This window comes from Crocuta crocuta, unplaced genomic scaffold (assembly GCF_008692635.1).
Source record: "Crocuta crocuta isolate KB4526 unplaced genomic scaffold, BGI_CrCroc_1.0 scaffold479, whole genome shotgun sequence".
Taxonomy (NCBI): Eukaryota; Metazoa; Chordata; class Mammalia; order Carnivora; family Hyaenidae; genus Crocuta; species Crocuta crocuta.
In genome coordinates this window covers 1,023,082-1,035,781 of record NW_027531875.1, presented here as the reverse complement: position 1 = coordinate 1,035,781, position 12,700 = coordinate 1,023,082, and the positions used below count along the sequence as shown (strand labels likewise).

At 38.2% G+C, this 12,700-nt stretch overlaps 1 protein-coding gene across 1 annotated transcript in view; it reads left to right on the top strand.

The window, feature by feature from the left end:
* SYBU (syntabulin) overlaps positions 1–12,700 on the top strand; it is a 72,083-nt gene that overhangs the window by 18,231 nt on the left and 41,152 nt on the right. Inside the window, 1 exon segment of the mRNA XM_077772944.1 lies at positions 5,939–6,136. Within this exon segment, the coding sequence (XP_077629070.1) occupies positions 5,939–6,136 (198 nt within the window).

Genomic DNA, 12,700 nt, shown 5'->3' with positions numbered 1-12,700 from the left:
TAAATATTTACGACTTTGCTAGCCAGGCGATCTGTGTCATAATTATTCAATTCTGCCGTTGTAGCTTGAAAGCCACAGTAGACAATATCTAAAGGATTCAGCATGGCTGTGTTCCAATAACATTCTATTTACAAAAGCAGGCAGCAAGCAGAATTTGCCGTCAGGTTGCAGCTTGCTAGCCCCTGATTTAACTCTTCACTCTCTGTTCTCTGTATATTTTGTAAGGTGGACATTAGCTTTAAAAGCTTGGTTAGATTCAGGGAAAAATTTTGTGGCAAGAATACTTCATCGGGCAAGCTGTGTGTTTCATCTGGCATCCCATCAGAAGGTACATCATGTCTGTTATCCCACTACTGTTGATGCTGAGAATGGGTAGAGATGTGTAAGGCCTGATCTCGTCACTGGAAACTCAATCAGACTGTTGTCTCATGTTTTCATCCATTATGTGTGTTATCTAAATCAATTATTTCATTAGAAATAATTACAAAATTGGGGTACCTGGGTGGCTCAGTTGGTTAAGCTGACTGATTTTGGCTTATGTCATGATCTCATGGTCTTGAGATCGAACCCCTGCATCAGGCTCTGTGCTAAGTGTAGAGCCTGCTTGGGATTCTCTCTCTCCTTCTCTCCCCTCCCCCTGCATGTGTGCACTATCTCTCTCTTAAAATAAATAGATATAAAAAATAGTTACAAAATAGTAACTTTCTGTTTCTATTATCCCATCTATTTTCATTAACCAGATGCTTCTGTAAGGGAGGACTTTCCAGTATCAGTGAGGGATTTCAGCTATATTGAAATATAGTTTGTACAGGAACGGTTTTTCAATCAAGATATATTCTAGTTTTTTCTTTCCTTTTAATTGCCACAGTTCAATGTAAAGAATTGGTCCGTAGATCACTGCCAATGATTTCCAGTGGGTTAGAAATCTTTTAGGTTAAAAGGGTCTTTCTTTCTCTCTGTAGTTTACTTTTTCATATGACTATGATGAGCTCACAGAATTTTTTTGTATATCCAATGATTATCTGTCACTTGGCATTAATTATTTATTCTTTCTGATGCTCAGATTGTCCCATCTTTGGCCAGTGTGGGCCCTTTTGTGTTGGCTCCTGCCTTTAATAGCTTCTTTCTTTATAGCCTAACGGGTTCCTGGGGAAAGAATTCAGTAACAAAGTAATGAAACTGTCTATACTATATGTTGAAACAAAGCAAAAAACAAGTGAGCAAGTAAACCATATGCATAACTAAAAGATCAATAAGAAATATGCTAAATTGTTAAATATTTTTTCTATACTGTAGTTATAGGAAACTATTATCTTTTTTTTTTACTTCTTTGTACTCTTCTGTACTTTATCTAGATCCCCTGCATTAAGAATTATTACTTTTATGATTTTAAAGATTAAGTTAGGAGGCACTTGGAATGCTCAATCAGTTGAGCATCTGACTTTGGCTCAGGTCATGATCTCACCGTTAATGGGCTCAAGCCCTGCATCAGGCTGTGTGCTGACAGCCTGGAGTCTGCTTCGGATTCTGTGTCTTCCTGTCTCTCTGCCCCTCCTCTTGTGCTCTGTCTCTCNATCAAGAGCCGGATGCTTAACCAACTGAGCCACCCAGGAGCCCCAAGATACAGATTATTTTAAAAGATACTTATATACACATTTTTTTCAGAATTATAAGTAGAGCAATTGTACAATTATTAATTATATCCCATATTCTTAAAGAGCTTGTAATGTAAAAAGAGAGGAAAAATAGATTAAAGAACATTTTTTAAAAATAATCTCCAGGCTACAAAATTATAATATCTGTCTTTATAGACCTTAACTTTTTTTTTTCCTCAATAACAATTTGGAAACTATTTAGTAGGTCTATTTCTTTACAGCACTTTATATAGACCACAACATCTGGAACTTCCTGGATCTATGAATATTCTTTCTTTATCCTTAATCCTGTGTGTTGACAGATTCAGAGCAAGTCAATAAGAACAAAATAACCTATTCCTAATACAAATCAAGGAGGAAATGTAAATTAGACTCCTTCACTGTAGATGGTGATCAAAAGTAGCCTTGATAAGGGTCACTTTTACCCCTGTTCCACCAGGGACCAGCCCAGGCCTATTGAAGTGGGAGTTAAAATTGTTGACCTCAGAAGGAAGTCATCCTGTATATTCAAGTGGATCTCAATGTGTAAAACATGAAACCTGGTCTTGTTGTATGTTTTTGTTTTTTTTAATGAAGTTACACGTACAGTGAGTAATAAGGAAGTGTAAAAGCTCAATTGCGTAAGCGCTGAGGTAGAGGCGTGTATGTGTGTGTGAGTGTGTGTGTATGTTTTAAATAAAAAACCCCTCCCTCTCCAATAGACTGTCTTCCACATGCTCTTCTTAAAGTTTTACAGCAAAGCTTCTCTATACCAACACCAGGCTGAAATGTTCTTGTTTTTCTCAGGCATTTTTCTGAAAATTTGAAACACTCCACACTTTTTAGGTAGATCATTCAGGATTTCAGTCATTTCCTGCCCTGAAATAGTTTCCTCGTGGTGTCTTTGTAGAAATTTTTGTCATTGATAATTTTTTTATACTAACATAACCAAAAAAGCCATAATTATAAATACTGTGCTTATAAATCTATGGATTCCACAGGACAAATTCAGCTAGTAGCAGCAGGAAACAGATGGCATACTCAAAGTGTTTAACTAAAGAGGGTTTAATAAATAAATCTCTTCAGTGTGTGCTTGATCCACATGTGGTTTGGTACATAGTAATATTAGACATGAATAACCAAAGAACATCAATTTGGCTTCACTCTTCTTAGAATCTTGCAGTGAATGTAAAGGAAGAATATTTTACATAGAATTTTGGAAAGGAGTATCATCTTCATCTGGACTGGTAGTCTGACTCCAACTGACACCATGAAGTTAAAAAGGAGGAGGAGGAAGAAGAGAAAGGAAGGGGAGGGAAAGGGGGAAAGGAGTCTTAAACAAGACTGGTTGAAAAAATAACCACTTTTCCAGTGCTATACAGAGGAAGATACCTCAGGTGCCTCAGGTTACCGGATGACTCCCAAGTACAGGACCCTCTCTTTCCTTTGCTAGGGTCTTACTTTGCAGAACTTAGTCTATTTCGTAGGAAATGTAATGGCCCTGCCCTGTCCAAACCCAGATTCCAGGTGAATACCCCAACTTCTGTGATAACTCACCGGTTTTCTTGAGTATGGATTTACTTTAACAAGTTTGCCAGTTTATAGGAAGTATGTATTATAAATGATATTTACCCAATCCCATTTGCTTATTTATAATCTCCATCAGTGTGAAGGCTGGTTCAGGGCCAAGACTTGATATATATGTTTGTTTAACCAATGAAAGATCATGTCTATTGTTTCTCCCTCAAGATGAAGCGCAATACTAGACAGTTAAGAGATGTGGGTGAACACCAGTTTGTTTATGTAGTGATTCAGATGCTCTATGTAGTACCTAAATCAAAGATTTATTTAATTATTCATCTCAATCCCTTTCCCTGGAGGTGCTAGCTGTAAATATTGATGACAGGTGAAGCACACATTCCATATACTTCTGCCTTCCCTAAATTGCCACTCTTCTATATAATTTCAGTTCCCAATTTTTCACCAGACCCTAGCGCTTAATCCTTGACATTATTAGTACTGAAAACATGGCTTATACTTATTCCTGGCAAAATGGTAATGAAACAACAAAACACATTTGTTTTCTATCTATTTAAATTATAATTTTGACAGTGTTTCTCAGTATTGGACATTGTTTGATTTTGTTCCCTTGAGTCCGAGAGTTTTGAAGAAAAATTACTTTTTAGGGTAGAGAATCTGAAGCATGGATTTCTATTTGGGCCATCTCTCTTTCCAAAGAAGTAATTTATGGAAGTGACTCATAAGGAAATTATTTTATTTTTATTATTTTTTTTAATGTTTTATTTATTTCTGAGAGAGAGAGAGAGAGACAGCATGAGCAGGGGAGGGTCAGAGAGAGAGGGAGTCACAGACTGAAACAGGCTCCAGGCTCTGAGCCGGCAGTCAGCACAGAGCCCGACGCGGGGCTCGAACCCACGAACCGCGAGATCATGACCTAAGCGAAAGTCGGACGCTTAACCGACTAAGCCACCCAGGCGCCCCTCATAAGGAAATTATTTTAAAGGCAATGGGTAATTTTGAATGATTAGACCTCATTTTCTTGGGTTTATCTGTTTTGGGATCAGAATCAAGAACAGAGGACCTCCTGAGGCAATGTACAGACCTGTTGAGCCTTGTAAAAGTGCTGGAATTTGTCTGAGTAATTAGCAGCTTTGCACCTTTAGAGAGAAGCTGGGATTTCTTTGGATTGAAGCATGAGGCATGCAAATGTAGGAGAACGGCCAGGACAATCCGTGATGAAATAACTGAGAGGTCACAGCCAAGAGGGGTTCTCACTGCAATTCAGGGCCAAAGTTTCTTCTGGAGTTTGTAAGAATGTGGCATTTTTAAAAGAGCATCCAAGGCAGAAGGCATGAACAGTGCACTAAAAACCATTCACTTCCAGGAATGGACCATTGAGGTCTTGTGTGTATTAAAAAGTCCAAAAGTAAAAAAAAAAAANCCAAAAAAAAAAAAAAAAAAAAAAAAAAAAAAAAGGATATTAGGAGAACTAAATCATTTTATGAGTGCCAAAATCATTTCACTTTGTTCCAAAAACTGGGATATTTCACAATAAAAACTGAAATAAAAGCCAAAAATGAAACAATGGCAATTATTTTTTATATGGATTCTAGTCATCTTAATTCAGGCAACCAGTATTTTATTCATGCCTAGTTCTGTTTCTGTCTTTATTAAAAAGCTCTGGAGTTTAAGATGGCCTTTCATGGGGGACACATTATTTTATTTCTTTTAATATTCATAAAAATGTAATAGTTCTAAAAGTTATCAGTACTAAAGTCTTTATTCATTTTTTTCTCTAATGAGTTACCAAAGTAACTCTGCCATCAAAATATTTCTGTATAATGAAGAATTATTTAGTAATGAATATTTACCACTAATTGACTATTTTGATTTGAGATACTTTTAGGTAATATTGATTTACTTTAAATTCCAATACAGTTCTCATCATCAAAGTATAAATGAATTAACCAAACATCATGAATATTTAATAAGTATGAAAAGCATTTATAGGTTTCAGCAATATTACTTTCCTGTTTGCTTAATAAACATCTACACAGCTCACTTCATATCATGCATAGTAGCTGATAAGAATGATCATAGTTATAATCTATAACTTGAAAGTTAAGGGAAAGTTTCTAACTGAGTATTATTTTCATTTTAACAGTTTAGCCTAGACAGCAAGATATTAGATTGATATATTTTGGGTGGGTATATATGGTAATAAAACAGGATCACTTTTTTCTGCTCCCTTGAACTCCAAAAGTCAAATCTCTAACCTCTCAAACTCTGTTGACCAGTTGATAAGCCAAGTGATCAAAAACTGGGTGTGGTCACCGATATTCAAGTAACATTTTTTCCTAATACAAACAACTCTGAAGGGTTCAGAGTAATGCCTCCAAATTGCTATGGTAAACTTTTTATTACTAACTGCATGAAAAAAAATCTATGGATGGTTTTGACCCAAAAGGATACTACCTAAAGTGATAAAACAGACAAACCTTTAAGTATTGACAACATGAATGTTACAGGAATCTTTGTGGTCCAAAAACCTTAGAAGATTTTGCCTTAAAATATGTTCTATGACAGCTGATATTTTCTTTGTTAACACAAGTGGCCAAAATATGGAAGATAAAAGGAGAAGCATCTCCAGGGGTTAACTCAGAGCCTCCTGAGCCGCATACGTGTGTGTGTGAGTGTACGTGTGCATGGCTCGCTGCATGGCTTCTCTTTGCCATCATTGATTTCCTCCTCCTCATTAAACACTTATTGATTCCTTCTTCCAGATGACACAGGCTGTCCCAGTAGCCAGTCAGTGTCTCCTGTGAAGACACCCTCGGATGCTGGAAACAGCCCTGTTGGCTTTTGCCCTGGAAGTGATGAAGACTTTTCCAGAAAGAAATGCACAGTTGGAATGGTTAGTGAAGGAAGCATCCAGTCATCTCGATATAAGAAGGAACCAAAGTCAGGCCTTGTAAAACCAGGTAAATGCACTCACTCTTAATGTTTTTTCTCAGAACAATATAACTGGAGTGATTTCACATTTTAAACAAAGCACCTGTATATCAAGCAAAGAATATTGTATTGATGCTATACCCAGTACCCAGAAACATCCTTTTTTTTAAAGGAAGTGGGGCAGAGAGTGGAGTATTTTCTGTACTTATTGTTAATAATTGAGTAAGTATAGGGACATGTGTGCATTATATAGGCATAGAGAAAAGAGCAAAGTTGGAGAAATGTAAACTGAATGGTGTAACACATTTATACTATGTAATTCTAGCATAAATTATACTATGAAACTACTTGGTACCACCTAAAGTGCCTACAGATTATGAAAAGAACAGGTTATCTTGATGCAAATCTACAGCACTGGACATACCTATTAGCCTAGTTATTTTATTTGCTTTTAAAGTATTAAATATGAATACGATGTTTCATGTAAACATATAGATGTTCAATAATTATAAAATATGAGATGAAATGGAGATTTTTATTACAATGGGTAAGATACCATGAACACCAGAAAAGGTCAATTTTCAGAATTTGCAATATGTAAATAAATATCTTACATCCTAGAAATATATACATTATATGAACAAGTACAGTTTTGCTAAAACTTAAGTTATAACTTTAAAGTAAAAGGTCCTGAGCTTTGGCATAGAGAGCCTCCATATTGCATTATTTTCTTTGACACCCAGAGTGAATGCTGTACATATTTATGAGCCTGAAAAGACAGATAAATGACTTATATGAGTCCTCATTCTTTACATTTGTCTTCTCATTTTTGTTTGGTTATGGCATTATTCTGTAAGGAGCTATAGACAGCTTTCTTTCAGTGGAGCCAGGGCTTGGTCCTGTGTCCTCTTCCATCTCTGTCTGCTTTTGTTCTTCCTAAGTAACTGATTTACACAGCACATCTTAATGGATTATTCTTCATCTTGCTTTTGGTCAACCAAAGACAACGTTGTTTAGTCTCAGAATACAACTTAAACGGTGTGAAAAATCAATCCCCTTTCCTAGGCTCTTGATAAATGATAGTCATGATGAATTCATTAATAGTCCTTTGCTTTGAAATACTATGAAAAAGAAAGGGAACGATACACAATGGGGAAGACAGCATATAAGTGAAGTACGGTTATTATAAAAAGAGTGTTGGATACCTTCAATACTTAAGACAGAGACCATGAGCTAAAGAATGTCATGTGATTAGAGCCAAAAAATTAACCATTACCTTGTGTACCCAAGGACAAGAACTACCTGCCTCCCTCCTCCAGCTCAGTGGCTCTTTTTAAATTGAGATCTAATTCATGGGCGTCTGGGTGGCTCAGTAGGTTAAGTGTCCGACTTTGGCTCAGGTCATGATCTTGTGGTTCTTGAGTTCCAGCTCCACGTCAGGCTCTGTGCTCACAGCTCAGAGCCTGGAGCCTGCTTTGGATTCTGTGTCTCCCTCTCTCTCTCTGCCCCTCCTCTGCTCATGCTCTCTCTCAAAAATGAATAAACTTAAAAAAAAATATTTTAATTGAGACATAATTCATGTACCATAGTATTTAGCCTTTTAAAGTATACAGCTCACTGGATGGTAGTGTATTCAAAAGGTTTTGCAAACATCACCACTATTGAATTTCAGAACACTGTTATCATTTCCCAAAAGAAACCCCCTACCCATTAGCAGTTACTCTTTGTTCTCCCTTTCCCCCAACCCCTGGCAACCACTAACCTACTCTGTCTTTGGCTTCTTTTGCTTAGCATAATGTTTTCACAGTTCATCAGTGTAGCATGCATTAGTATTTCATTCATTGTTATGGCTCAGTAATATTCCATTGTATAGTTATACCACATTTTGACATGGATGTTTTTTGGAGCAATTTTAGGTTTACAGAAAAACTGAATGGAGAGTACAGAGCTCCCATCCACCTCTTCACCACTGCCAACTGCAGCTTCTTCTTTATAGAAGTCTTGGCTTGATGTGCTTATACATTTTGTTTATCTGTTCACAGGTGACAGACCTTTGCTTAGTTTCTGCTTCTTGGCTATTATGAATACTGATGTATGAACATTCATGTAAAAGTTTTTCATGAATATGCTTTTGGTTCTCTTGGGTACATACCTAGAAAGAAATTGCTGAGTCACATGGTAACCATGTTTAACAGTTTGAGGAACTGCCAAAGTTTTCCAAAATGACTGCACCATTTTACATCTCTGTTAGCAATGTATGAGCATTCCAGTTTCTCCACATCCTTGTTGACAGTTGTGACTGTCTGTCTTTTTTTATCATACCCATTCTAGTGTGAAGTGATATTTCATAGTGCTTTTGATTTACGTGGCTAATGATGATGAGCATCTTTTCGTGTACTTATTGGCCGTTTGTAAATGTTCTTTGGGAAAATCTTCTCAATTTTCTTTTAACCAGGGAGTACTCACCAGTGGAATCTATTTCTCTAACATATGGGATATAAGCTTAAGAACCGGAGCCCTGTCATTCCTCTTTTTATATTCCTAACACGCAGAGTTTGGTGAATAGTAGGTGCTCAACAGCAAAAGCTGTATGATTGAAAAGATAAAATGGTGCAGAATTCCAGCTGTATGAATTGCAAAAAACAAAACAACAGTGATTTCATTGTGCAGGCAATGTAGGGATTGGATGCAACGTGAAATTATTTCATTTTGGTTTCCCACCTCTTCCCTACCTCTCACCTCATCCTAAAAATATCTTATAGAGGTGACAATACAAGGAAAGAATGACACAGGAAACAAGTATGGTGCAGCAAGAACAAACTAAGATTAAATGGGCGTTAAGATGATCATTGTCCTTCCTTCCTTGTTTCAGTAATCATAAGAGTAATGGTATGTTAGCATAAGACTTAAATCCCGATGTGTATGTGCAGGATTCACACTGAGCAAGTCCTTAATCCTTCAGTAGGTACTCACTTGCCAAAGATCAGCCACTTGCTTGCTGAGAATGTTTAAGGCCTTCGGTCATCCTGAAGAGAATGCATACAATACAGAAAAAAAAAAATGAAGGGAGGGAAGGAAGAAGGAAGGAAGGAAGGGAAGAAGGAAGGAAGGAAAGAAAGATTAAAGGAAGAAAATAAGAACAGTTTCCATGTTGTTTTAGTTCATGGATCCTTGGAGAATCATGAAGGTCATGAACCTATACTCAGAAAAATACTCATATGCACAAAATATCACTTTTTATTTCTGAGGTTTCTTAGACCTCCTTTATTAGAAATTATGAATCCTGGTTTAATGATCCTTGCCCAGAGGCAGAGTCTGAAATACCACTTTGTCAAAAAACAACTTTTGTCACCAGACTTCTGATTTACTTGCTCATAGGCATACATATCACCTACCCAATGTTTATCTTATGATGTTTTTATTTATTTGCATTTAACCAAGGGCAGAAGGATCCCTAAAGTTTATTTCTTAGTTGCCTAAAATTCCTAATGTCGTCAGGGAAAAAGTTGCTCAAACCTTTGAGTAGTACCCAGTTTTGTACAGTAAGCTCTTTGTAGAAAAATCTGCACCGTGACCTATAGTTCTCTGAACTTTCGGCAGAATAAACCTGTCGGTCTTATAAATATGAAGAGAGGAAATCCTGGAAACAAGGCCCCTGGATGACTCCACAATTTATAAAATGCAGAGACATCATCTGTTAAACCACAAGAAGATTCTCCTCTCAGGTTGAAACGTTCTGCCTCCTTCCTAACCCCAAGCGACCGGCTCCTCTCAGCCCAAACCCATCTTCAGCTCTTGATTTGCGCTCTACATTTTTAAAATAAATCAACTCATTAGAACCAATACCAATGTATTAAAATAGCAAGCAATTAGTGTCTCTTCTACAGATGTTCCAGGACTCTTTAGCATTAAATAACCCAAACCCATTTAATTTTAGGTCCATTGTTCTAGATTCTGGAAAACTGCTATTCACCTCAAAAAGGAGTTCTTGAAATGCCCCTTTGGTCATTTAGATAAAGAGCTAATAATGCTCAGTGAGTATCCGATGCAGAAGGGAAATATGTCACAGGATGCCGGGAAAGGTTTAGAAAGGTGAGCTGAGTAAGCCTGCACCTTGCCAGCTGGGCACCGTGGCACACACAGTGTGAAAGCCCTTCCTTCCTCCAGGCAGGACCTGTCCAGGAACTTCTTGGAGGCAGTGAGCCTTCTGTCGTTTTGGCTCTATCACTTAATGCCTATGCACATTTAATTAAAAATTGCCACCGAAGAGCAAAAGAAAACATCCCTGTGGTCCGGTTGGATAATGGCTTTGCATTTTCATGGTTTCCTTTTATCTACAAGTCAGTTCAGCAAACATTCAAGACTGAATCCCGAGAGCCTAATGTAGTGCCTGTCTTTCTAGGTGGGTGTCTAGTAAACACTTAAATGAGAATTAGAGTGTACGCTCTGTGCAAGGAATTATGTTTGGCATGGGAAGGGCGTCGGAGAGACAGCGCAAAGAAGACCTCCGTGTCATCCCTGCTTTCAGGGAGCTGGTAACTGAAGACGGAATATCGTGTGATAAATCTGGCCTCTAGTGCAGATCAGAAGGAAAGAAATGAAGGCATTCTGACTGGGGGCTCTGAGGAATCGGCCGTGGTAACAATCCTTCTCCCAGGTGCTCCTCTCAGGTTTGGTTTGCAGAGAAAGAGAAGAGAGGGAAACAAACCACAAGAGACCCTTAATGATGAAGGACAAACAGGCTCGATGGAAGGAGGTTGGTGGAGGATGAGCCAGATAGGTGATGGGCACTTGTGATGAGCACTGGGTGTTATAAGTGAGGAATCACTCAATTCTACTCTGAAACCAATATTGCACTGTAGGTTAACTACCTAAAATATTTTAAAAAGTAAATTAATTTTAAAGAAAGGAAAAAAAAAGTTTGGTTTGCAGTGTTCCTGATGAGAATGTTTTACCCAGAAATGCAAGGCCTAATTGGATTCAATGACATTCCTGGGCCTCCTTTAATGCTGGATTTACTACTTGGTCTATCTTAGTCCGAGAAAGGAAGAGACCTGGTGTCGTTAGTTTGCAAAAAGAAATACTGAATCCTTTCCCCACAAGGCTTGATGGAGAGCTGGAGAAACAATTACACGATTTAAACAAATAACTGGAAGACAAGAAAGGAGAAAAAAGAAAAACACCTGCTGATTGAGGAGACAGATAAAGAGCAAATGGTTAGGGTCACTATAATTTAAAAGAAATCCACATTTAGAAACTGAAATGTAGAAATCTGCATTTGAAAGATGTCACTGTGCTCCATCAGCTTTCAAACTAAGACAGTATTCCCTAGTCATCTGACACCCCCGGGCTATGGAAATTGGAGACCTGGCCAGATGAACTATAATAACCTCACAACAATAACAGAGGCTTCGTTACCTATTTCCCACATTCAGAGGCAGATGCTAGAAAACCCAGAAAGCACCATCTAGGTTGGTGATTAATCAACACTGGTTCCCTCCGTAGATAGAGGCTCTTTCTCACACACCTGATAGTTGCAGATGTTCCTGTGTTTATCACTAGCATGCCTTCACTTCAAAGTCAGTTCTGTGAAATAAAGGAAAGCTAGACGATTTACCTGGGGGAGGCCATCCTGATAATAACTCGAGCTGCCAGGGGGGAAGTTGAGAGCTTGAGAGTGTCGACATGCACTGCTTGCTGCTCCCTAGGTAATAGCTTGGCTTGGCTGGGGGTCGGGGGAAGAAAGTACGGGTCGGGGTTAAGAGCACTTTATAGTCACCAAACTACGGTGTCCAACATACTAGGTTCAAACTTTCATACCACCACTTTATCACTGTGTGTTTTTCAGATACTTGTTATCTTCCTAAAGCCTTGTATTCAACATCTGTAAAATGGGTTCTTTCGAAGATACAATAGATTAATGAATGTAAAGTGGCCAACATTGAACCTGCCATAAAATAATTCCTCAAGTGCATCTTCATAGTGGTCATTTGTAGCTACAATGGGTGTCACAAATTCCGTGCATGTTCCTTTACAAGAAAACCCTTTAAACTCTCACCACACAGGGCCTCCTGGGTGCCTTAGTCCGTTAGGCATCCAGCTTCAGCCCAGATTGTGATCTGATGATTCGTGGGTTTGAACCCCACATCGGGCTCTGTGCTGACAGCTCAGAGCCTGGAGTCTGCTTTGGATTCTGTGTCTCCCTCTCTCTCTGCCCCTCCCCTGCTTGCGCTCTGCCTCTCTCTCAAAAATAAATAAACATAAAAAAAAACCACCTCTTACCACACAGAACCTGTGTTTACTTGAAACACCACTCTAGCATGTCATGGGATCCTAGTTTACATAAAATGGAGCCGTGTTTGTCACAGGAGAACACTGACACCAGTGTGAATGGACAGCTGCTGCCTTGACAGTGAGGAAGGAGATGGGAAAATATGAAAGAGCAGACAAAAGACCACTAAAAAGCACAGTGGCCTCTTAAATATAAGTGCTTTGTAGCACTTTGTGCAGTAATTAATGTTGTAGAAATAGACTGAGTCATTGTGATGGTGGAGTTGGCAGAAAAGGATGTGTGTGAGGGCAGAAAAATGTCC